At 42.0% G+C, this 27027-nt stretch overlaps 1 protein-coding gene and 1 non-coding gene across 5 annotated transcripts in view; both read right to left on the bottom strand.

Moving 5' to 3' along the window:
* Positions 1–3839: 3839 nt before the first annotated feature.
* LOC116424891 (uncharacterized) overlaps positions 3840–27027 on the bottom strand; it is a 201461-nt gene continuing 178273 nt past the window's right edge. For all 4 annotated transcript variants that reach the window (XM_076367939.1, XM_076367937.1, XM_076367943.1 and 1 more), the window contains 3 exons: positions 24502–24572; positions 11696–11971; positions 3840–8898 (listed from right to left, as the gene is read on the bottom strand). In XM_076367939.1, coding sequence (XP_076224054.1) covers positions 8782–8898; positions 11696–11971; positions 24502–24572 — 464 coding nt within the window. In that variant the 3' untranslated portion in view covers positions 3840–8781. The remainder of the gene's footprint in view (positions 8899–11695; positions 11972–24501; positions 24573–27027) is intronic.
* LOC116424927 (U5 spliceosomal RNA) lies at positions 16428–16551 on the bottom strand. Its single transcript, XR_004234596.1, has one exon. It is a non-coding gene; the product is annotated as a U5 spliceosomal RNA (small nuclear RNA).

The raw sequence follows: 27027 nt of genomic DNA, 5'->3' as shown, positions 1-27027 counted from the left end.
TGAGTGCGTTCATAAACTTTGACATGCACGTTGCACAGCCGATGTATCACTCCACCTTTCCTCCGGTGTTCAAAGATAGAAAATAAATTATTCAGCTGGAATCCTACCGCGGAACATCGAGAATAATTATTTAATCCTCCATAGTCTCGATTCCCATTCCTCCCAAGCGCATTCGCCATTTAATTTATCAATTCACTATTTAACCCCTCGACTATTCTTGGCTTCTAAGAGCGTTCCAAAAATTTCCTTTCGGTGCACTATTAGCGTCCCAGGCGCCAGTAGAATGTTAGACAATAGTTACAGATTATTCCGCTTGGATCTGACGTAATGGATTCTTATTCAACAATTACATCTTACGTTAGTCATATATTATATAAATATGATGCTCAGATTCATTTAACTTCGTTTAATTTAGTTTTCCTTAGAAATACTCGTTGACGCAAGATTCTCTCGTAGCTAGTTAATGTATCACTTAACATTCCATTTAACACGTGCCACGTGTACCACCTATAGTACACGCCAATTTTTCTAAGAAAATATTTTTAATGGTCATGGATAGTAGAATACGTTACAAAGCAGTGAACACATAAAGAAACAATATCAAATTACAAAAAAATCATCAAGTAAAAAATCAATTCAGTTCATAAGCAAAATATATCCGAAGTTTCCATGCCACGGAACGCGTTAACTGTGCAATTCGGTAGAACCGGCGCTCTTCAGGACAAGAAGGATCGAATACACAGTTTCGTAAAGTACCATGGTGTTTATTACCGCGTGATCGGCAAAGTCTCGCCGAAACAACCGAGAAATAGGTCTATCGAAGGCCGGAATACGTGGGCGATGACGACGTCCCCGCGGGAGCTCGATTCATTACCGATCTTGAATAAATGATCGCGTCGGCACCGTCGACGATTGGCAACGAGCGGTGGAGCTACAGGAGCGGATGCCTTTCGAAAAGTGATTATTCGGCAGGCGATGTCCCGTCCAGCAGGAATCGACCCCCGAGGACGTGCATCGTGGCTGCCCGGTGGCGCCATGTATCTCCTTTAGCTGCATCATTGATGATCCGGATAGGCGAGTCCTTCTGGCTCGTTTTCAGGGTTCGTTCCACGTTTCCCGCCGTTCCCGGTGTTCCGCTATTCCACGTCAATACAGTTTAGCCGGGCCGGCGTGTGATTAATCCGCGCGCACACGCGACTCCGGCATCCCGAATTTACGACTTCTCGTCGGACGTTCCCCGTGTCGCCGGAGGATTCCCGCGAACGCAATTACCGCTCGTTCTCTCGTGACCGTGCGCCGTTCCTGACAATTGTGCAGTAATTTCTAATCGACGGTATATAATCGGCTGAATTAACTCCGCGAGATCGCATTGGAAAGAGAAATACCGGATCGAGCTAAGTAGATTGCGAAGCGAATGTTCGGTGAAAGTTGCTGAATGTCTTGTAGATAAGATTGCAATTTTGAAGATCAGGATAGTCGTTATTTCTCATTCTGCAATGTAGTTAGGAACTATTCAATTTACTATTGCATCGAGTGAATCTTTAGCACTGGAACTAAGCATTTAGTACGATTAACATGTAACTAAAAATTGTAATAGATTAGGTTCCTTAGACACTCATAGTGAAACTATCCTCGATCATTTCAAACGTTACTTCAAAACAGTAATTGCGAGACAAATAAATCGGAAGCAATCATGACTGATAGTTCTACTATTAATTGAACTGTTACCTATCACTAGAGTCCCTTAGCCAACCCAACACAAATCAGCCCAAATCGAAATCCATCGCATAATCGACATATCAAGGTAACCCAATTAGCACAGAAAGAAACCTACCCGAAGATTAGCTTAAAAAGTACCTCGCCCCAAGAATGAGCCCGAACACAGTAACATAGGATGCAAATGGAATCAGCCATCCGGTGCATAATTTCGCGGGCGTATCGACGCCTACCTGGACCACGTAGCAGCCGTAACTCAGTTTCGGAATGGATCGCCTCCTAGGAATACTTTATGCGTGCTACACGTCATCCTGTGCTTACTCTGGATCCTCGATGGCTGGAGATAGGAGGACAAGGATCTTAGGTATTCTACGCGTGGTGCGGGACGACTGCATCGGGCCTTAACACGACGCCCGAGCCTTGCGACCGTGAGGGTGGCGGATCGGTTGGAACTGTAGCAGAGGGTGGGACGGAAAGAAACGAGACGACACCCCTTTCCGCCGGCGAGCGCCGAGGCACCGGGTCTGCGGGTAATCATATAAAGATGGCTAGGGCCGGGTATCAACTTTTGATCCTTCGATATTCGCGGGCATCCGATCGAAAGAGGGAGAGAGACAGAGAGAGGGAAAGGATCCCTTCGAACGACGTCGCGTCGGTATTCAAACGGCTCTAACTCGATATAAGCGGCGCTCCCCAAGGTATCCTTCCGCTGCGATGAGGAGGACGACCCGGAGGACACCTATCCGCCCCGCCTCTCTCCAGCCACTCACCCTCGAAATAAGAGTATCCACTTGCTCGACTGGCGAATTCAATTTGCATCCCGGCTCCCGTTTACCGCCGATCGCGATGCGATATCTCGATCGTCTCGATGGCCGACGGTGGCTTGGCTAGAGACTTGTTGAGCGAGGATTAGAGATGATTGGAATTATCTTGTAGTGCTTGGGGATTGATTGATGGGTGATTGCAGTGTTTCATTGGTTAATGGAAGCTTTATTGGTGAAATTATGTGGTATTGATGTAGATCTTGGAATGGGTTTTTGAAGGGGTTTCGGATAGGGTTGGTTTGTTGGATGGTTGGGAAGATAGAGATTTAGATAGGTGGTGGTTGGGTAATAAGGGGATTCCGTTACCAACGGCTGAGTGTAGGTTGTTCGACGGTAACGTCGGGTTCTGTAGAACTCGGGTCTGTGAGTCACCGATGAGATTGTCGGTGTCTGAATCATCGACGAGAAGTGAAGTCTGAAATACCGATTGTATGAAGAGTAGATGTTTCGGTGTGTCTCCACGATTAGTGGCGAGTTTAAAATGGATAAATAAATTATCGTGAAATATGTACGTAGATTTCTTTACTCCATTAATTACGAAAATTCTTAGATTCGCGTATTCTTGTCTTTCGGAGTCTTTTGATTTTCATTACGGACGCCTGGCGATTGAATGTCTTCGGAAAATGCTTTTCAATAGGATTAAGTAAACTACACATTTCGTGCAATGGGTGAAACTACGTGGAATTCATTGTATTCTTTCAATAGTTAGATATTTTTCTTCCTAACTTATTTTAGAAATAGTACCATGCGATTTCTGGCCTGCTACGATTTTTCTGTATAATCTAATCTCTTTGTAGTTTGTTTTTTGTGCACCGAAGGGTTGAAACCCGTATACTAAATAAATAAATAAATAAATATTCAATAGTAATGACAGTGAGGAGCGCTAGCAAATGGGAGAAAGTGGGATTTCTTTTTATGTATTTCTTAGATAGAACAAAGTTTTCTTGTACGTCGCGTTTAAAGTTAAAGAATTCGCGATACTGTGATTTAGCCTTGAATTGCAAGAAGAACTCTTCTATACTTTCGTGTATAATTAATAAATATGAATGTTAAGAAAAGCGAGTGAAAATATATTGATACATCGATCATACGAATGTATTTTGTCTCTCGTTCTTTATTCTCAAACTTGTACGATATTTAGACAAATATTTCTTATTTATTCAGATTAGATTAGAATTTTCATTATTTGCTTCTCTTGAAAGAAGAATAGATTTCAACATTAACATATATTCTTATCGGGGAAATTCTTAGGGAGAATTCATGGGTAGGTAGGTTGACAGTAAAAATTCCAATGAAATATATATTGTATCGTATTTTAATGGTAGTCATATCCAAGAATACGCCGCAGCAAGAATCATTCACCTCGGCGTGCTTACGATTTACATTACTATAAAATGATTAGAAGCCACGTGTTTACCGTGAACGGCCAGCGGTAGCCGGGCGCGTCACGCAAATTTCCCTTGGAATACTCGGAAAGATAATTAATTGCGCGATTACTTTCGTCGATGAGAGAAAGCCAATTCGATGCAGCGATCGACCTAGAAATCGATTTGGCTGTTGACTCGTCGAAGCGCAAGAGAGTCGGAAATGCTATCTAAACGCAACAACAATGTAACAACAACAACAACTGGAGCGAACGATACGTAAATACTCGGTAATCAGACTTAGACTCACAGTCGAACGATAATTGGCACAAAGCAGAGCACATCGCGGAACGCAAATTGTAATCGCCAATCAGTCTGTCATTTCGTTGACTCTCTTCCGCTCCTAACTAACAGATTAATGATCGCTTACTTCCGTTCTATCTACACGTAATAACATCGGTAATAATGCTCTGATTATACAAACACGTCGCTACGAGTTGTCTCTCCTCTTCCCTTTTCTCCCGTCGAGCGGATCAATGAAGTTCTTAATTAATGAGAATCGTCACGCGGGTGTTCCGTGTTTCTCCATTGTGTCGGACACAGTCGGTTTCGAAACAATATCTCGAACAGAATCGATCGGATCAGCGTCGTTTGTTGCGGGGATGCCGAAGAAAAATTGGCAGCGATATATTTCGTAACTTAAAGTACCCAGGAACGCGACGAATCGACGCGATGGATCAGGCTTTCCGTTGGGCGCTCCGTTCACCAACGATCCAGAGTGGCAAAATTTATAGGAACGATCGTTCGCGGGTCTTAAGATATTTATTGAAATCTCCCTCGTTCCCTTTGAAGCACTCGGTAGATCCTTTGAAATTTCGCGACGCTGAAAACCAGCCGATGCACCGTGCCGATTTGTTGCGTCGGAGAGTCGATAACATGCCTCGTTGTAGAAAAGTAACGCGAAAGAGGTTCAGTGCTGTTACGTCGTCTTTTTATTTAATCATATCGAACGGAAATATTTCTCGAAGCTTTGCATTCACGGGAAAATGAAATTCATACGATATATTCAACAAAACGTTGAACTTTAATTATTCGACCACGAAAGAATAGGAGAAACATGTATTAACGTTCAAGCGATTGAATATCCTTTAGAAAATTAATACAATAAAGCTATTGAAACTCCCGTTGAATTTAAGAGTAGTCATTGCGATATTATGAACCACGCAAAAGAATACAATGAACTAACCAGTTAACTGTGGAATTTAATTGGAAAAACCTCTGGTTCTGCAATAAAATCGAAAAATGGAGCGTGTACTCGTCGAACGCAGGACGAATGCACGTACAGTATATTTCAATGAAAGATCAAAGCGAAACGAAGGAGAGTTACATGTTTATGTGAAGAAATCAAGAATTCATCGCTGAAGGAATCATGTCAAGCTTTACGACGCGTACACTCGTGAAACACAGTTAACCGGTTAACGAACCAGGAGGATCGAGAAGATCGCAGTGCGCGATTTTCCAGGGAATCTGTCGTACAGCACTGAGCAACCAGAATCAAAGAGCGCGGCATCCTTGCCGCTCTTTCGTGCGCGTGCTTGTGTGCATCGATTTCGTCCTGCACGCGTGTATCTACATTCGTGGTACGGCGACGGATAAAAACGCTTGGATTCGTCGCTGTTGACGTATAAAACCCGATCCGAACGGCCGGATCGATCGGTCGTAGATCGCGGCGGGCTTAGCAACAAGGTATGCCTCGATAGACAGTAACGTGTTCGTGTAACAAGATTAAAAAGATTAACAAAACTCATTAGATCTTCGGTCGTATCACCGTCGTACGTTATTTAATCTATCGGATATTCCAACGAGAGACGTTTCGATCACAGACGAGATCTAAGGTAGACCGGAGATCGACGGACATCTTTAAACGACTATTTTGTACCGTGAAACGTAATTTTTCGCACGCCATTAGCAGATTTTATGCAACAATGACGCGTACAAGTGAATCAATCGAATTGAAACTACCGACGTTTCATAAATGTTTTATTTGAAACATTATTGCCGAAGATTTCACTTTGAATTCAAGGTACACAGAAATGTTCAATGGAAAATGCAAATTTCTTGATTTATGTTGATTTCTCGAGAGAAGTAACGGTAGATTGAAGTTTGCAGAAATGTTCGCTGTCCATTGATTCTTCTCCGGTTGAATACAGGAGTTTCAAACGCGAAATCAAATAACGCAACGTTTAATGTCCTCGCGTTTTATGCTGGGCAGGTTATTTTCAATCGCAGGTCTATGTCGCGACTCGTCTGTGATTCGTTAATGAACTAAGCTTACGAGCCTCGCACGATTAAACTTTAGTTTGGCACTTGCACCGATGAACGCGAGTCTCCTACCCCCCTTTGACACACACATTTGCACACAACGGCACACCTTCACCTTCCCTTCTATTCATTCACAGACACGTCCCGTCAATCCACTTTCTCCCCGTCCTTTCGCTCGTCCGTTCTCGCTTTCGCCGCGTTTCAGTCCACCCGTGATCCTATGTAACTCAGGCCTAGCTTCGTTTATCGTTACGTCGTTAATTAGTTATCATTTACATCTTGCCGCGTTGACTGTAGCACCTCCGCATTGCACGCTCTTGCAATTGGCACAAATACATCGTTTCAACGTGAAAACTGTTTCCTTAGGAAAAATCCCTCATATTTAAATGAATCATAATTAAAAAAGAATGAGTTTCGAGTAATTAACCCTTATTCCACGTTTCGTTTACGTTTCTCGGCAGTCGAATCGAAAGTTCGAATTGTAATGAATCGAAGATGATTCTTGAAGTAAATTAATTCATTCTGACCGTCTCGAGGGGCGGGGTGTGTAACAGAGGGTGAAAGCGGGTTAAGCAAAGTGTCACTAATTACATTTACCACTCCGCTGAAGTCGAGCCAGCGGCACGATCAACGGGGAACGGAAAAAAGAACAAATGGAAAGTGAGTTGTCACGATTTCACGAAAGAATGTTCATTGGTTCAGATGGGCCGGCACAATGTGTGCGGAACGGAATGGGAGGTAAAGAACGCTTAATCCTGTTAACTGAGCCGCGAAGTTCGAAAAAGTAACTTCGTGACCTCATTAAAATTAACGACGTCCCCCCGCCGTGGAGGGAATCGATGCGGCAGTCAACGCGTTATTAACTGAACGCAGAACTCTTAACGCAAGGTTGGCTTTATATAAAACTCAATCGCACACATATGTTCAACATATACGTATCGACGTTACGTACAACTTCTATATATATATATATATATTCTTTCATATATAAATTTATATTTATATATGTATATAACATTACACTCTGTTTCATTATATATTCTCTCTCTCTCTCTCTCTCTCTCTCGCTTTCCAATTCGTTTCTTTCCAATTTCCAGTTCTAAGGTTACTCGCGAGCTCACAGGTTCGTCCAACGATACAGCTTACATGACAATTGTAATTAATCGTAATTAATCGTCGTAATCCATGAGAATATTTAATAATAAAACGTGACAGTAAACGATCGTTACCGCTAATATTAATTAGAAATTTGGCGCGTAGGTAGTTATTTGGCATACGTCTGTTAAATTCGTCCGATTTCTTTTGAGCCAGGCGAGCGTTACTTAATTTAACCTCTCGCTTACGCGAGAGAACGTGCGTCTCTCCCCTTTGTCGCGCGGTGATGAACGATGAACCGTGTGTACTCGTAACGATCGTCTTAGATCGACGACGCGCTGTAGAAACGCGTGGGGACACCGGCGAGTTTGTTGCCGACTCGTTTACCGATCGTTTCCGCGACCGATATATTTGCCGAACGTTTCACGGGCCGGCGCGCGCGCGCGTACAAACGGAGAAACGTAATTACATCGAACGATTGAGTGTCACTTATACCGCTGATATTGTCCATAAAATTACACTGGTCGACGGCAAATCATTCATTATTGTTAACGCGACGAATGGTCTGGTAATGCGCGGCAAATCAAGCGGAAACCTCGCTGAGAAGTCTTACGACTTGTCGTTATCTCTCCGCGTCCGCGATTGGGGCTGATTAAACGTAAACAAATACTTCACAGGAGGTTCTATTCATTCGAAAAAACTAGTACATATTAATAAGTGTACACTGCTGCCGGGAAGTTTCTCGGTTCTCGCAGAATTGTTCATTCCCTGTTTCCCTCTTGTACAAACCCGAAGCGTGTTCAAACAGAAAAATCTCAAAGAATATTTCTCCCAGAGAAATACAATAGTAATTCGCGAGGTGCCTGGGAAACTGAGAGGTAGAATTCTAAATTACATTTATTCCTAGAAAGATTCAACGTTATTAAAAGTCTCTGTTGTACATATTTCATCCAAATATTAATTCTCTAAACAGTATTCAAACGAAAACAGCAACTTCGATACATCTAATCGTTACTCCCAGCGATCGCTCATTCTCAATCGATAAGTATCTCGAAACTTGGAAACCACCCCGCCGCAGTGTATATTGAACTGAACACATGGGTCGAGCTTGTTCGCCGAGAAACGCGATGAAGGTAATTAAGACCGGAAGAAGAAGCTCGAGGGTTGGTGGTCGATGAAGCATGAATCAAGACCATCGTGCAAGTCTTCGGCGTTTCACGTTCGTTCTTTTGTTTATTCATTTATTCGTTCATCTGTTCGTCTGCTCTTTCGACGGCGAAGTTGATCGTTCCTTTCCTCGCGCTGTCCGCGTGATCCTCGTCGAAGCGTTTATTCGGCACCGAAGCGCACGCGTCGGGCATCTCTCCGCTCCGGATCGTCCGAAGACTTCCCGGGCTCGTGGATGCGGAGCGAGGGCTAACAGTGGGCCGATTTCGGAATGTTTACGCGACGGTCGGCTGCTACTGTATGGAACATGTCAACGGATGCGACAGAGCGTGGTCCAGTAGAATAGGAGTGCCGGCAGCCAATTCCGTCCTCGCGTCCCCGCAATCGTCGTCGCAGTCGAAGTAGTTGCTCTGGAAACAAGTAGATCAATTTCGTTATGTGGTGCTGCTAAAATAAAAACTAACTCCGCAGTCAGGTTAAATATATTTATTACGCGATGTGGCTCTAACGAGGAACGGCGACTAACTAACTTTTCCTCGACGCTTTTCTAAGAAGGAAACCTCTTCAGACGAGGAAATGAGTAGGAGGTGGCGTGGACTTTGACTCTAGTGGTGACTATATGCTTGATCGAAGTTGCTAAAGTAGCAACTTTATAATCCGTACTTGCTACTTCGTACTCTGCGCTATGTACTATGTGAGTTGATACTTGTCTAACTTGTTTCTATGTTTCTAACTGACTGGACCTCCCAGAATCGTCTTCGACGACACCTCCAATGTCGTCTTCGCGGGGGTGAAGACGTTCTGGTTGGCCCTTTTAGATCTAGATGATTGTGGAAGGGAGACACAGTCCCCTTCCTTCTTGGGTCTTCCTAGTTGCTAATGTTAATAACTAATTCGTCCCGTTTGCAATCGTCGACCGTGGCAGGTAAAAAGCAAGAAACGCTTTGGCCTTAATAACACATGCTGACAGACGGGCTAGAGAGTTAAAATGCTGGTGACTGGACGCCAGATGTGAACAATGGACAAGGAAAATCTACAGTAAGAATCGCGGCCCTTATGGGTTCAGGGATTTATGGCTGCCACGGTCCCTTCTCGTAATACCGTAAGGACGATTGCAAGTTGCGACGGGACGAAGGCTCTTATTGTTACGAAAAACTACCAAATGTACAGATGAGTCTTAGAAAAGATAAAAAGCGTATACAAAACTAAAACTACGGTGGTTTAAGGGCCAGAACGAAACGGTGAGGCTATAAGTGGCCTGAACAACGATGAGACAGCAAAAGTTCAAATTTCCAACGCGAGTCATCGCGAACCGTATCGCTTAATCAGCGTCGGTGATCTCCGGTGGAAACAAAGGATCGTTTCATTAGGACGCCGAATTCCCGTAATCGCGAGCGCGCAAAACCGAGCCACCGCGCGGCGGCAATTACAAAGATCGTACCGGCTGCGCGATAAAATTTTTAATTAAATTCGGACACGAATTTCCATTCTCCGGCCCGCGCGGCCCCGTTGTGTCATTCTCTTCCATTACCGTTCCTGAAACGAGAGCACCGTGGACCACGCGTCCTCGATGGAACGAGCACGGTCGAATATTTACGCGAGACAAGCGACGAACAGAAAAAAGAGGGCAGAGGAATAAAGCATGCCGATCGACGAATATATTTCGAGGTTTTAATTGGCCGAGGGGAGTTGGGCCAATCGTCTTTTAAATCGAGAGAACGAAAGAAAAGAGAGGATTTCGCGAAGATTGCCACCATTGATTCGTTATAATTGCCCGCGACGCGTTACAATGGCGCTCGTAAGTGGACGCGATTATGCATGCTGCGCGTTGCGCGCGGATAGGATCGGCCGGAGGTAGGAGAATTTTCATTCTTTTTCCCAGATCTTCCTAATTGCAACGGAGGAATTCGTTCTGCCGGGATTCGTAATCGTTTCCGGGGGACGATGAAAGTTCCGTTTCGGCGGAACCCGCGGAGAAAAATTTCCTTAACCGGTTTCCCCTGTTCTATGACCTATATGCGAGTCATGAGGGTCTTAAGTGAAAAGTTAGTAAGTCGCCGAAGACAATAACTGCTGCATGTTTAATTAATCCGGAACGGCTTTGTGTAGACCTTAAAAGGGGCTGCTTTTTATTGTTCGCGGAGGGCTCATTATTCCTCTGCTGCTTCGAGCTTTGACGCGTGGACAGTGAATGCGTTGAGTCTTTCTCTCTGTTATTAAACATTTTCCAGGGTACCTTCGTCATTTTTCTAGGCAAATGAAAATACCCTGTTTCTCCGGTAAGTAGCTGATTCTCTAACAATTTTTAAAACGAAACAAATCTCTTCAGAAATCTCTAAAATATTATTATTCGGGAGAAAACCACTTGCATCATGTAAGAGAAATACAATGTCTCATTTCTATAAACAATTTTACACGACTTGCAATAAAACAATGACTCTAAATGAACACATTATATACATTCATCTCACTCGCACACTTTCCAAATCATTCTTCCAATCAACTTCACATCCATCGGAATATTCCATCATTAACACATCAACATCAGCAGAAAATCAATTTTTAGAATATCCCAATGCCTCAAACATTTCTTCACACATTGATCAATTGCACGTTCAACATAATAAAATATAAAAAATATAAAATAAATATCTTTCCAAATCATTCTTCCATCAATCAACTTCACATCCATCGGAACATTCTATCATTAACACATCAACATCAGCAGAAAATCAATTTTTAGAATATCCCAATGCCTCAAACATTTCTTCACACATTGATCAATTGCACGTTCAACATAATAAAATATAAAAAATATAAAATAAATATCTTTCCAAATCATTCTTCCATCAATCAACTTCACATCCATCGGAACATTCTATCATTAACACATCAACATCAGCAGAAAATCAATTTTTAGAATATCCCAATGCCTCAAACATTTCTTCACACATTGATCAATTGCACGTTCAACATTATAAAATACAAAAAATATCTCAAATAAACATCAAAGAATAATCAAGCAGCCTTATAAAATATATCAAACAAATATATCACATCGGTATAGGTGTAAAACGAGAGAAAAACAGAGATCCAGTAGAAGAGGAGAAAAGTGAAAGCCGAAGAACCCATTGTTACAGGGACACAAAAACGAATGACCCACCTGAGAGGACTGGGAACAGAGTTGGTAACAAAGCGAGTTCTCACCTGGCAGTCGATGCATCGGCAGCTATCAGTCAACGAACAGGTGAGGCCAAGTATCTCGACAGCCTCTTTGTACAGTTCCGCGCTGGATTTTCGTTGCCTTGGCGGCGAGGTCGGCGCGCTGACTATACCGGTGCCCGATGGTCTTCTGCTGCTCTTCAGCCTCGACGAGGACTCTCGAGACAAGGAGGAGGTCGACGTCGATCCCCTCGGCCGATTGTCACTGGTGAGCAGTGCTCGACCCGCTGGCGAGGCGAACAGTTGCAGCATGTCCATGTCCTGCGGTCAAGGATGACTATTAGCCATTGAACATTCATGGCTGCCGCGGTTTCAAGCCGATATCCTGCAGCCTAGATACCAGTTGAATATTCTCTGTTGCACGTCCCCGGGATATTCATTCGGGACTCTCTCTCCCTCTTTTTTTTTTCATAATCCTTTTGACGCGCGACAGCTTCATCCGGACTCGTCGGTGTTTTATCGATTTATTGGCAACTGCGAAAGGTAAGCCGCTATTTTTCTTTGTTTTCGGTAAATTGCTTGTGAAATTTCTGCTCGAAACATTCCTCTTAGATGCAACTGTGTTTTTCGAGTTAATAGGTTCTGGCGAGAGGAAAGTCGAGTTAAATTTTGGGAGGCGAGAGTCTGTAACCTTTTGCGGATATTTCGAGATGAAATGTTTATGAATAAGTCGCGGACAAGTGATTTAATTAATCGAGTAGCAAGAGTTCAGTAGTTTCTGGGTTTAAAATTAATTTTCTTTCCATTATTCAAGCGATCGATTATACAATTTAGCTTCATCTACGGAGGTTTCGTATATTTCGAGTCTTCATCCGAGTTAAAAATATTTGTGAACATTCTATTGGACATTTCCCTATAGGTTGCAACCAATCGAATCGAGCACTGAATTAAACACTAGAACTACGTACCAGTCAAAATGACTCGTTTCGATTATTTTGTTTAGCAATTATTGATATCTTCGAAGCATTGAGTATTCGAAATGATTTTGAAAATGAATAGCTTCACTTGAGTACTATAATTAATGTCTGAAGAAACTGAAAATAATCTACTGTTACAATTTTCATAGGAATTGCATATTATCGTATTAAATGCTCGGTAGTTCCAGTGTTAAACACTATCCTATCACGCCAAAGTCTATCCTAAATTTCGGCATTACAAATTCATCCTCGAACCAATTACAATCTCCACATTCGCTTCAAGCATTCATTATCAATTTCCTTTGATTCAAAAGAGCAATCCCACGGAAGTGACAAAAAACAATAGCCAAAGACAGTTCTCGCGTTCCCAGGCCGCGTCTCCGCTCGTCGCGTGGGAAATTACGTTCATTTCCGAACAACCGTCGACGATAATAAATGGCGGTAGTAAGTCAGCTTGAGAAAATGAGATTCTTTGACGATCCGTTCCTCCGAGGGACACAGGGGCGAAGAGAGAAGAGTAACTCCGGCGGGCCGGTCGCGCGAAAGGCCTCGTCACCGTCTCCTTTGAACGCTTCTTTCAGATTTCTTTTTCTCCCGCTTTCGAGGAAGGGGCTGACTTTTCGGCGTGGCTCGTCGCGGCGTCGTTAGAAAATCCGTTTCGCCGGGGGCCGTGCTCGCGGTGGAACGTCTCAAAGAGCTGCTCCCCGGCCGATGCGAAACGAACGAGACAGCGGGACGGAGGCGAAGCACTCGCGAGAGATACGTCTTACATCGTTAAGAGAATAATGCCCTTCCGGTGCAATGAGCTGGCCCTGCCGGACTAACGAGGCCCAACCACGCGGAAATGCGAAAACTCCTGCAAACGCACCTTCGGAGCCAATCGATCCTTCGTATCGATTCTCGATGATATACAGTGTCTTTCGGATGTTTCATCGAGAAGTTCGGTGTAAATACTGTTTCGGATTTTGCTCTAGATTAATCCTTTACTCGGAAGTTTCTCATTAGAAATGTTTAATATTTTTTTGACGAGACAAAGACGATATTTGAAGCTAACTCGAAGGGAAATTAGTATATTGGACAAAGTTATTTATTCCCTTTCGGTGCAATGAGCTGGCCCTGCTAGACTAACGAGGGCCAAGTACGCGGAAACGCGAAAACTCCTGCAAACGCAGCTTCGGAGCCAATCGATCCTTCGTATCGATTCTAGATGATATATAGAGTGTCTTTCGGATGTTCACGCTTCATCGAGAAGTTCAGTGCAATACTGTTGCGGATTTTGTTCTAGATTAACCCTTTGCTAGGAAGTTTCTCATTAGAAATATTTAAGATTTTTTCACGAGACAAAGACGATATTCTTTGAAGTTAACTCGATATTGAGGGACAAACCTATTTATTCCAATATTTCACGTACCGAGGCGTTATACAGAGTTCAACATTAAATGTCATGGTTTGTAATTTTACTGCGCCGAATCAAGTGGTGACTGAGAGCCTCCAGAGTGCAAAGGGTTAGTTCTTTTGATCAGCAATGATTTTTTTCCGAGTTAATTTGAATGGGCGTTAGTTGTATCTTGTGATAAGGGTTTGATAAGAGAGGTACACTATTGTAAAATAGGATCTATGGTTGAGATAAAGGACGACGTTTGCAAAGAACAAAATTTAACGTATGTTATAATTAAATGATTATTTCTGAGTTATCAGTTGTAATACCTATCAATTTCTTCATATTTCTCTGTGACAATTCTATATAGAAAACTAGAAGGATAAAATGAGGATAGCGTTCACTCAAAGGCTTCTAAAGAATTAAGATCGAGAGTATCTAGGGCATACGTTCGTTTGATTCTCGACAGAATATGGATCCTATAATCTCGTTATTCTATACGAGAAACTCAGAAATCTAGAATAAAGTTTTTCCAGTGTAAGCCTCGTTCTCGAGAGGACTCTGAAAATTCGTCGAGCAGCTGTGCAAGAGTGCTTCGATAATGCCCAAGCTCGATTCCTCGAAAGAAGGTTCGAATAAGACAGTATTCCATGTCTTCGACTCAGTTTTACACTTGGAATTGCGGTAGTTGAACGAAGTTTCTGAATATTTATCAACATCGATCCGGTCCAATAATATTTTCTCCCGTTTGTTGTGTAATAACGAGACTCGCGCAGGGAATTTCGGGTTCTTCTGCGTGCACGCCTCTTAATTTCATGAATTATTTAGCTAATATTGTCTGAGAGGGTGCCGCGCACCGTGGATAGGGTGGAATCCGAGGCGGAGGCGTTCGGGATCTTGATGAAAGCGTTCTAAATACAGAAATCCGGGGAACACCTTGCGATCCAGCGTCTTCGGGCGACGTTGATTAAATTTCACGTGGACAGGGGAGCGGCGCGCTTAATTATCGGTGTCGGATCATTAAAAGCTTGCTTCGCGGCGGGCAGAACGGCGGCGGTAACGGCGCGCGGGACAAACGATCGCGGTTAACGTTATTATAATGCGAACGCGGGGATCGTTTCCCCGGAAGAAAATAATTGGAACGATCCGGCTCACGCACGAGGGAACTTTCCGCGAAGACTTTGCTTTACGATCATTTGGCGGGTTGTTAGAAAGCTTCAGTGACACGTGAAAACGCATTAAACGCCTCGCGCCAGGTTTCCTATAACCTTCGCGAGCGTCGTATCGAAAGGTATTGGAGACAAGTCCTGCGAAAACTCTGATAGCAGGCTGGCTCGTCCAATTTCCTTTCGTTTGTTGGTAGCTGAAGTTGTATGGGACTCATTGAGAAAGTTTGAAATGTGGCTTCAGTAATATTCGATCGATTTATTAACGGCGGTTACCTAATTTCAGCAGTGTGAACCGTATAAAATCGGACTATGGAAGTTTCAGTACTATAAACTATGTAATATTAAAGCACGGAAGCTTTGGTACAAATTGCATGATGCCGAACGAAATTTCGGTAGTGTAAACTATATAATATTAAACCGTGAAAGCTTTGCAGTAGAAATTGCATGATACCAAACGAAATTTCAGTAGTATGAACCAAGTAATATCAGACTATGAAGCTTCCAGTACACGCTATAGAAAATAAGACCGACAAAGTTTCCTATTATTAATTTGTATAATATCAAGCCAACGACTCCGGTGAATACGAGGCACAGAAGCTTTTTAAACCTCTTATTTCTCGCGAATCAACGTATTCATCGTTATCCACTTCCCATGCAACTCGCGGTTGTCCATTAATTCGCAACTCGGCCACACAAAACCAGAAATTCAATTCGCGACCGGCAGCCGGGATTATCAAAAGAAAAAGCTTAACCGGCGCAACGTTCCCACAATACCGTTCAACATATTCGGTCAGATAATGAAAAGAGGATCGTCAGCAGTCGCTCCGCTCGTCGAAGCACCTATCAGCGAGCGGAACGCATCCGGCGGAGCCGGACGAAACGTTCAATCAGCCTCCGACTGGTTTTTCATTAATTCGGAAAACGATTAATCCCCGCGACACGTTCGTTAATCATTCCCAGCTCCGTTGTGCGTCATTAAATATCCATTTACAGCGGACGATTCAATCGGGAAGCAACGTTACGATTACAACCCAAAATAACGCGATTAAAAAGTGATCGGGTAACAACTGTGAAAACTGAAATTCTCCACAAAGAACTGTGGAATCGTAGTAATTAACACATTGAGCGCCGGCAAAGTATCGACCACTTACCCCAAACGTCGGCTTCATTCGCTTGCATGTGATCAATGAGCAGACAAAAAAAATATTCAAAACATTATACATTTTCGTAAAATAGAATTTTTTTTTAAAATGACTCAACTTAAAAAGTTGGGTACTAAAAAAAATTAGTTCATAGACTCATTAGTTGTTCCCCTCTACGGAAATCTTTAGTAAAAGGCGAAAGATTTATACGTGATTTGAAGGGAAACCAGTGGCCATTTTAATTGCATATTCGTCAAACCCAGAAATGGAAATCCAGAAATCCGCATTATTGCGGGGACTGCGCTCAAGCGACATACTCAGAATGCCGCGTTTTAAGAATATAGGAAAAGTGTTGATCTGTATTGAAAATTGCGTTGAAAATGAGTGAAGAGGGAAACAACACCATTGTCGAAGTATCTAACGGACCAGTGAAAAGTTGGAGAAGATATCCTTCATGAGGCTCACCGAACTGAAGGAAGAACTGGGAAGGCGTAAATTGAAAAGAACGGGCAACAAAAAGAAGTTGCAAGACAGATTAAAGGCAGCTTTCATCTTAGAATTTGAACATGGGTTACAGAGATGCGGGAAGAGAGTCGTGTGTTGGCCTCCGTAGCATTGAGTTGTATTTTTACGTGTTGTCCATGTTGTTTCCATATTTTATTAAATATATTTATTCCTAACTGTCAATTACTCAAGATCCACTTTTTCATTATCTATACGATAGTAACACTATAATACTGTCCACTAAGAAGATGACTTTACGCCCACCGAATTTGTAGAATCCTTCCTAGCAGTCATTATCTGTCTCTTCAGGGAATCTCAGTAGTCGAAGGCCTCATAAGTCAGGCATTCTTGATAACTTATAGACAGAAGTTGCCACTTCATATTTCCATGCGAGAGGCATTTGTTTTAGCAATAAATATTATGATACACTGAAGTATACATTTTACTAAGATCAAAAGACAGAAGATTGAATGAAAATTGATTTATTTGAAGGAAAACATTAATAAACACTGAGATTTTCTATACGAATTATCTCCAGTTTCACAATGATTCAAGAACGTCATATCACTTTCTATAACATAGTAACCACTATATAACTAATACAGAGAAAGAACTTGGAACATCGAGGAAGGGAATTCAACGCGAGATTCAACGTGAAATCGCAACACGGAATTGCTTCGTTATCTACATTAGAATTTTTATACGGAATCTTTGAATCGCGTTAATTTATCTTGCAGTAGAAACAGAGTTGCACTATTTCGTTCGAGTTCGTTCAGCTTTGTCGTCGGAAGTGGCGGAATCCAGGTTTGGCTCCGCGCGATCGGAAGGAGCCCCAGAAATCGGCGAGTTGAAAGCGTTTTTCGTCCCGTTGGCCACCGGTTCCGATCTATTGGCCGCCGTAAACGGCCGCGCAAAGCGGGACGCGCTTTTGCCGTGCACGGAATCGTTGCGCGGAACCCTCCGAGTCCGTCGCTTGACGCGCGCTCAAACGCTCCGCCGAAAAAGGATCCGGGAATGGTCAGAACCCGGCGCGGATTCAATAGAACCGACTGCTCTCGGCGAAACTTCGTTCGTTGCATCCGCTCGTTAAGCAGTTTCGCGTAATCTTACGGTTCCGCGTCGATTCAGGCGGTCCGTAACGCCGATACCGTAACTTCTCCCTCTGAAATGGAAATATTAGCGTCCGTTTTACGCTTCGCGGAAAGTTCCCCCGCGTTTTCTCCAACGCAGGACGAAGTACGGAATTTTTTATCTCGGAGGGTCCGATAAGTAAGAGGCACGATTAAAAATTCTTTAATGAACAGGGAGGGTATTAAGAGGTTTATCTTGTTGCTGAGATGTTTCTCCGTTCGCTGGGAATGGACGGTTTCATTTTACCCTCGGGTTTTAATAATGAGATCGAGAGGTTTCTTATTTTCGAAAGTTCCTCGGGAACTGGTAAAAAGCGTTTGATAGGGAATTATAAAATTGATAAGTTCGTTCTTGAGAGAAGAGAGCAAACAGATTTTCGGTGTGTAAGGATCTGTTTATGCGAAGTTCTCGAGTGAACGTTACGTTGTTCGCAGCGGAAAGTGCATATTTGCGGCCGGCGATGCGGCGTAGCGGGGAAATCGTGAATTTAGAAAGGACATGTTAATAAAACAGGATGTTCGTAAATTATTCCACGGCCTTTACAACCTCCCGTTTGAGATTGCTCAGGGAAAGTATATTTGAGGGTTAAACAACGTCTCTCGCCAGTCTTTTTTCCGTCGGAAACGAAGCTCTCCCCCCAGGCCACCGGCGAGAGTTAATATTTGGTCTGTCCAGTCAAAGTTTAAGTCGCGCAGCCACGAAGTTTTTGCTGTTGATTAAAGTTTCATGAGACTGGCAGCGATTTCGGCGCCGCCGCGGCTAAACTGGACGCGTTGGGAACATACTGGAAAGGAAATGTGGCTCGGCCAGCTGTTTGTACGGACTTAGCCGCGGAGAAACTTCGGCTAAATACTTTTTACGCGAACTCGTCAAAAGAAATCCTGAAGAAGTAATCTGTACAGTAATAAACGTCCAATTTTAATCCACGCTCTTCGAGTTAACCATCTTATCTGGGAAAGTCTAGGAAAAATCTAAAATTCAAGTCTAATCAAATTTATCTGTATAGTTCGTACTCCCCAATCATCTCAAGTTTAATCAACCTCTAGTCTCCAGCCACGATACACAATTAATTCAAAAATCATCAGATATTACATCCCAACAAAAATCTCATTAACCCTTCTCAACCACTCAAATCTCTCAAACTTCTTCCACTGAAAACGAACCTTAATAATAAAAATAATAATAATAATAATAATAATGTAGTATCGAGAATATTTATTGTAGAATGAATGGTTTGTTGTGCGTGCGTAAGGGCGACCAGGTCGTATTGCGACGGACCGGCGCCGGGATGATTGGAAAATAGTGTGACTGCGTTTAGACAATTTCGAGTGGCTGAAAGAATGCGAGGAAGAGTGTCTGGAACTGAGCGACTGAACCGTGAGAAAAGCGTGTACGTGACTGCGTGAATTTTGACCATGGACGAAAGATGCGAGTGAGAAGGGTGCAAGGGTGAGAAAGACAGAGCGAATGGGGGTGTGTGATAAAAGCGAGTGGAAATGCGTGCATGAGGACATTTTGGTGAGCGACAGTGGAGTAGAACATTTTTGGTGCGAGAGTCGTGTGTTGTATTTTACGTGTTGTCCGTATTGTTTCCTTTATCTTATTAAATATATTGTTGTTTTCCTAATTCTCTTTTTACTAAAGATCCACATTTTCAAATATCATCTAATAGTAAACCACACCATATACTATAATAATGATAATAAAAATCCAATCAAAATTTAATTTTTTCACAAAAATTCCAAACTGTACTTCAAAAGCAATAATTCCACTGGAAGATTGCTCAATTATCCTTTTGAACCCTTTGAACTCTGTAGGCTCCAATACTGCACCAGTTATAATAATAAGTATTTTAATGAATCTTAAAGAAACTATCCTAAAATTATTCGATTTCCCACACACCCAAATTTTACTAGGGAAGTCTATATGAATCGTTTATTTCGAAAGTGGTTTAACCCTTTGAACTCTGTAGGCTCCAATATTGCACCAGTTATAATAATAAGTATATTAATGAATCTTATAGAAACTACTCTAAAATTATTCGATTTCCTACACACCCAAATTTTAATAGGGAAGTCTATATGAATCATTTATTTCAAAAGTGGTTTAACCTTTTGAACTCTGTAGGCTCCAATACTGCACCAGTTATAATAATAATAATTTTAATGAATATTAAAGAAACTACCCTAATATTATTCGATTTTCCACACATCAAAATTTTACATTCAGAAGGAAAATAAAAGACCGAAGAAATGTTACAGCATTTCCAATTCTCACTAGAAATACTATAAAAATTAGTTGCTGTTGATAGATTACAAAACAACCCGCTAAGGGTTAATAGCACTCAACTCGTTTACCCAAGAAAAAACACTTTCTTTCCTCGAAGAGAAGGAACGAGCCCACGCTGGAAGCATCGGACAGAAGGGCGAACGCGAAACGACGAGATCAAATGCTGGTAGATAACAAGTCGAAACCTGATTCGATGTATCGGGTGCGCGGCCAGGCAGGGTCCGTCCCCCTGGGAAACGTATCCAGCCTGTTCTCGTGTTTCCAGGAGCTAGGGTGAACTTTCCGCCGGTCCTTCAGCGCTGATAAATAGCTCGAACGGAAAGGACAAGTTAACGCCGGCCTCTTTCTCTCTCCTTCGTTCCCTCGTTTCCGGAAAAATTTCCGTTCCCCTCGCGCAACGCGCCGAATCCCCGTCGAAACTTTAAGACCGCGGGATCCGGGCTGAAATTTTTCTATTGCGTCTCATCGAGCCACTGTTTCCCTTCCCGCGAATTAAACCCGGCGAACGCGGTCAATTAAATTACGGGGAATTCGCTGGCGTCACCTGGGGAGACGGCTCGTCGTTCCTTATCGATAAAGATCCGAAGATTCAACACGCCCGGCGTACTCCCGGGGAAACTTCCACGGTTCCGCGGAGAATATTCTCGTATGGGGGTCCCGCTGTAACGAGTTCGTTTATTGGAGATGCCGCGAGCACGCGGACTCTTCTCCACTGCGCTTCGGGAGCGCGCAGTGGACAAATCGTCGAAATTCGAGTATTATAGTGTGATAGTATTACAGCGTAATGAAAATTGGAGATCACCGATGTGTCGGTGAGTAGTTGCTGTACGATTTTCATTTCGAAATCAACGTTTTGTGCGAGAAATTCCGTTTTTGAATTTATGTAACGTTGGAATCGAAGTGCAGAGCATGCATTGTTATTGAAGAAGCTTCAGAATATCCCGATAATGTTAAAAATATGTAATTGCTGTTATAAGAAATGATTTTCATTTGAAAAATCAACGTTTTGTGCGATAAATTCCGTTTTTGAATTTATGTAACGTCAGATTCGACGCGCAGAATATGCATTGTTATTGAAGAAGCTTTAGAATATCCCAATAATGTTAAAATATATAATTGCTGTTATAAGAAATGATTTTCATTTGAAAAATCAACGTTTTGTGCGATAAATTCCGTTTTTGAATTTATGTAACGTCAGATTCGACGCGCAGAATATGCATTGTTATTGAAGAAGCTTTAGAATATCCCAATAATGTTAAAATATATAATTGCTGTCATACGAAATGATTTTCATTTGAAAAAGCAACGTTTTGTGCGATAAATTTCGTTTTTGAATTTACGTAACGTTGGAATCGACGCGCAGAATATGAATTGATATCGAAGAAACTTCAAAATATCCCAATTACGTTAAAAAATATATAATTGCTGTCATATGAAATGATTTTCATTTGAAAAATCAACGTTTTGTGCGATAAATTTCGTTTTTGAATTTACGTAACGTTGGAATCGACGCGCAGAATATGAATTGATATCGAAGAAACTTCAAAATATCCCAATTACGTTAAAAAATATATAATTGCTGTCATACGAAATGATTTTCATTTGAAAAATCAACGTTTTGTGCGATAAATTCCGTTTTTGAATTTATGTAACGTTGGAATCGACGCGCAGAATATGAATTGCTATCGAAGAAACTTGAAAATATCCCAATAACGTTAAAAATATCTAACCACCATGTGTTCAGCTCGATACCTTACAACTTTCGTCTGAAGCATTTGTTTCGTATCACTCATACTTCCGAAGTTATTGAGTTTCGTACAGGAAACGGTCGTTTGGCCGCACCGTGCGACGCGAAGTTTCTCGGATACCGAATAGCCCGAAGTTTCTTCGCGGGCCGCGTTCTTACGGTTTTGTCACGCGGCGTCCGCTGATTGGATTGCCCCGCGACGCGGAGAGTGGGAAATATGTTGACTGCATGAAACGTTAAGTGCGTGGACATCGTCGGGGATGTTTCTTCGGTCGATTAAATGCTGAACGTGCTCGCCATTTATAATCGTTTCGATGCTAGCTGGTAGCAATTGAAGATGATGATCTGTTTATGAGTCTGACACGTGCTAATGTAGAACTGAGTGTTTCGATAATGATTTCTTTGTATTTTCTGGTAATATTGAGAGAATATTTTTAGAGAAATCGAAAGTTGACTTAGAAAATGATCGATATTGAATTACGAATATAACAGTATATCGCATTCGAGAAACTAAAAATCTTATTAACCATTCTCAACTACTCATCACTCAAATCTCTTAGTAACAGAAACGACCAGTAACTACAATTATTGAATTGTCGAATTGTCAAACATCGATATTGAATTACCAATATAACAGTACATTACATTCGAGAAATTAAAAATCTCATTAATCATTTTCAACTACTCACCACTCAAATCTCTTAGTAACAGTAACGACCAGTAGCTACAATTATTGAATGGTCGAATTGTCAAACATCGATATTGAATTACCAATATAACAGTACATTACATTCGAGATATTAAAAATCTCATTAACCATTCTCAACTACTCATCACTCAAACCTCTTAGTAACAGAAACGACCAGTAACTACAATTAACGATATAACATAAAAGGTAACAAATTATGAAAGTACAATGAGAATTTAGAAATTTGATTTTCAAACCATCCATCGATCGTTGATCCATCATCCGCACGTTAATGATATTGCTACAATCGATCAACAAGGAAACACGCGAATCCTAGTAAATTTCGTTTGCGGAATAATTAAAGCCGTGAAACTCTCGCGAAGTGTCCACGGGAACCCGCAAATCGTGGCTCGATGATCGTGCCCAAATATTAGAGCGACGCGTCCTCGGTTGGCCGAACAAATAAGCACGCTGTTAATTCGCGTTCCTGCGAGTGAAATATTTTTATAAGCACCACGGGCAGCTCGCGTAATTACAAGGGGACGCGTCCAATCCGGCGAACAACAGGGCCCGTACGAAGTATGAGCGGGGCGAGCGTTTACATCGACCGGCAAACACTCCACCACGCCATCTAATTACCCCTGAAACGCGACTGATTGATCGATTCAATTCTCCAACAGCGAGATACCGGAAATTCAATGTCTATGTCACCGCGGAACCGAGATTCCTGCAAATTACATTCGGCCTTGTGTACACGGCACACGGAACACCGTATCCGCTCGCGTATAGATGTAGGCCACTGCCGCGGGCCAATCGGCGTCAATCTATAATATATCCGGGATTTAGAGTATTGCTGTCGGAATCTAATAGTACTACGATGTCTGAGAATAATCGTAGATTAATATTTTACAAGCGTTTCAACGATAAGTCGCTCGGAAACGGATAGAAGCTTCTGTAAGTAGAATGATCGACGTACTTTCAGATTCTTTCAGACTCAAAGAATCATAGAAAATTCATTTAATATTCCATATTTCTGCGTGAAACTTTAATATCTTTTATTATTTTATCAAACTATACTTAGCCTCCAGATAATATTTTACATTTATATTTTATTAACATTTTACAAGAATTTCAACGATAAGTTGCTCGAAGATGGATAGAAGCTTCTATAAGTAGAATAATCAACGTATTGTAAGACACTTTGAGATTCAAAGAATCATAGAAAACTTATTTAATATTCCATACTTCTGCGTGAAACTTTAATATCTCTTATTATTTAATTAAACTATACTTCAATGGCTTCCAGATAATATTTTACAATTATGTTTTATTAACATTTTACAAGGATCTCAACGATAAGTCACTCGAAAACGGTTAGAAGCTTCTGTAAGTAGAATAATCAACGTATTATCAGGAACTTCGAGATTCAAAGAATCCTTATAGAAAACTCATGTAATATTCAGTATCTCTACGTGAAACTTTAATATTTGTTATTATTCAATCAAACTATACTTCAACAGCCTCCAGATGAACTTCAGATCCATTCAACCTCAAACTTAAATTTCTATTTCTTCCGACGTCCTACTTTTCGATTCTCCAACCATTGCAAACCTCTTCATCCAAAACATTCTACAATCTACCTCATTACTTCCATCTACCACTACGCAACCACTCAATCCACTCAGTATTACTCAGGAATATCCTCTATCAGCCTGTACGTTCTCCCTAAATCTCAATGAACGCGAAAGGCACGCGTGCACCATTTAGTCAAGCACGATCAGATTACGGCCAACTAGCTGTTCGCTCGCGTTCCGAGTCGTACTCACCGGTAAGGATTCGGGCGTGTGGTCCAGCACGTATATGTTGTTCGTGTAGCCGTACAGCATCGTGTCCAGATCTGAAATCCAACGAACGAACGGGAACATTAAATTGGATCGAAACCGTTCGCAGCGGCGCGGAATACTAACGCCACGCGTAGTTGGTCAGACGCGGTGCTTCGATGCTCCAATTACCAGGCCGAGCTATCTCGCCGCGTCTTATCAAACCGTCCCCTTTGTCTTCGCCGCTGGGAAGGGAAATTGAACCCGCGCAATCGTAAAATCGGGATCGCTCGATCGTTCCGCGTCCCCGGCGCAGCAACAGCGCCGAGCAGTATTTTACGATCTCCCGCGACCAATATCGATACCAGGTTCGGCTGTATTCTTTATTAAACCGTCTCGTTGTAAGTCGCATCGGAATCCAACGCAACCAGCAACTTTGCAGTGTGAAGCGTGCCGAGGAATTATGATTCGACCGCTGACGCCGTGAGCTTCGTTGACACTTTACTGTTATTTATTGTATAGTTTGTTCTATTGTTCTTGGAAGATTTCATGTTTAGGTGGATCTTTGAAATTAGAGGTTTGAGAATATTGTTGGGATATATTGATGTAAGGAAATCGACGTGAACGTTTGTCAAATAATGTTTAACACGTTAGATGCCATGAGGTCACCGGTGACTTCAACCAAATGGAATTACTATCGTTCATTCGATTAAACGATGGTTATTCGGAAACTTTTCTATATTGCAAGTAATATCGCCTTATGCAGTGACATTCGACGAGATAAACTTGCAATAATAATAACGTAATTCAATCGCATAAGATGATACATTATTTTCACTTTGTATATTTCTCTCGGCAAAATCGTGCGACATTCAATGTGTTAAATATGAAATAAATTCACGTGTTCCGTGAATTTAAAGTTCAAGCTTCGTTCTCGTGTTTCAAAGATATGATTAGAATACATCACGTAAACTTTCGCCAAATAATGTTTATTAAATACAAAATATGACAAATTCACGTGTTCCGTGAATTTAAAGTTCAAGCTCCGTTTTCGTGTTTCAAAAATTTGATTAGGATACATCGACGTAACGAAATCGACGTAAATGTTCGTCAAATGACAAATTCACGTGAACCTTGAGTTGAAGCTCCGTTTCCAATTTAATTACACAAAAATTATTGCATATTCCCCAGGTTTCGTTAGCATAGGACATTTCCCTTGCCATCGGTAGCTCGATGCGGGTTTTTTTAATTAAATATTAAAATCGTTTAATTACGAACGTGATTCAATTGAGAGATGAAATCGAGAGGAACGAGTAACACGTTTTCTTGACAGAAGTTGAAATCCTCGGTACACTAACGTCGCGTGTAATTTAACGAGAAAGAGAGCTTTGGTTTCTCTTAATCAGTTTTGCTTGCGAGTGAATGGTTGTTTTGAATTCTACGCGGGACGAGATCAAGGCGAAGCTGATTTCCTGTAACGCCCGGTTAATCGGCGAGCACCCTAACTTCCGGTAAGCCAATTTCCTTCCGACCGTCTGTAATGAACTTTCCTCCCGCGGACGTTTAAGGAAGAAAAAAATTATCGACGGAGGAAACGCAATTAAGAAAGGTGTGCAGTGTTCAGGAGAAAGTTCGTTGCGGCGAAAGATTCGTCGTGCCGGCGGCACTTTTCACGGGAAAGTTTGCGGCGCTTCTCGGTGTCCCCGAAAAATAAGAATACGGATCGGGGACGATGGACAGTGGCAGTTCGAATGAATTAAGTTCCAAAACATTTACGATTCTGTTAAAATTGATGGTCAATCTTGTCTTCGCAAATTTTGTATATCTTGTCAGATGAAGTTGATTAATATCAATATAACAAAAAGCTGAACACAGGAACTGGGAAGGTAAATGTAGAATGCACGATAAATCAATAAATATACAATATTAATGACATTGCGAACAGGAACGTAGAAATCGGAAATAATTAATCACACGATCATTGGTCTGAATACTTAACCCTTTGAGAACGAATGTCGACGCATCATCAAAATTTCGGTATATAAAATACGAGGTAGCTAGAAAACAATCCAATTATCAAAATCACAAAGGATTGCTATGCAATTCTCTTTGTATTTAGTATTTATACGTCGAATATATAATTCAGCTTCCTCTACAGAAAGTTGAACACTTGAAAAATTCGGTTAACGCAGGAGATTACGCAAATGCGAGATAAACGCGAGGTAAACGCAGGCAACAATTCGTCGACCGGCGCATCAGCAACAGATTCCCAGCGGCCAGCAAAAACTCCGCAGAAAAACGGAGTCGCGGTGCGCCGCGCGGGAAGCCATTTTGTATCAATAGATCGGCGGAATATACGATTGTAATATCTCTCCGGGAACAGTTGCGAACACCGATATATCACGCGGATCCCGCGGAACGGCCGCGATTTATGCGCTGAAATCTCAGACCGAGCTCAGTTCGGGGCGTAGCAATTTTTCAGAATTATTGCCGGTCTGCGCGCGGCTATCTGTCGATGGACGAGAGCCACTT

The sequence above is a fragment of the Nomia melanderi genome, chromosome 1, assembly GCF_051020985.1.
Source record: "Nomia melanderi isolate GNS246 chromosome 1, iyNomMela1, whole genome shotgun sequence".
Classification (NCBI taxonomy): Eukaryota; Metazoa; Arthropoda; class Insecta; order Hymenoptera; family Halictidae; genus Nomia; species Nomia melanderi.
Note: the sequence above shows the minus strand (reverse complement) of the source record. Positions and strands in the feature narration are given on the sequence as shown.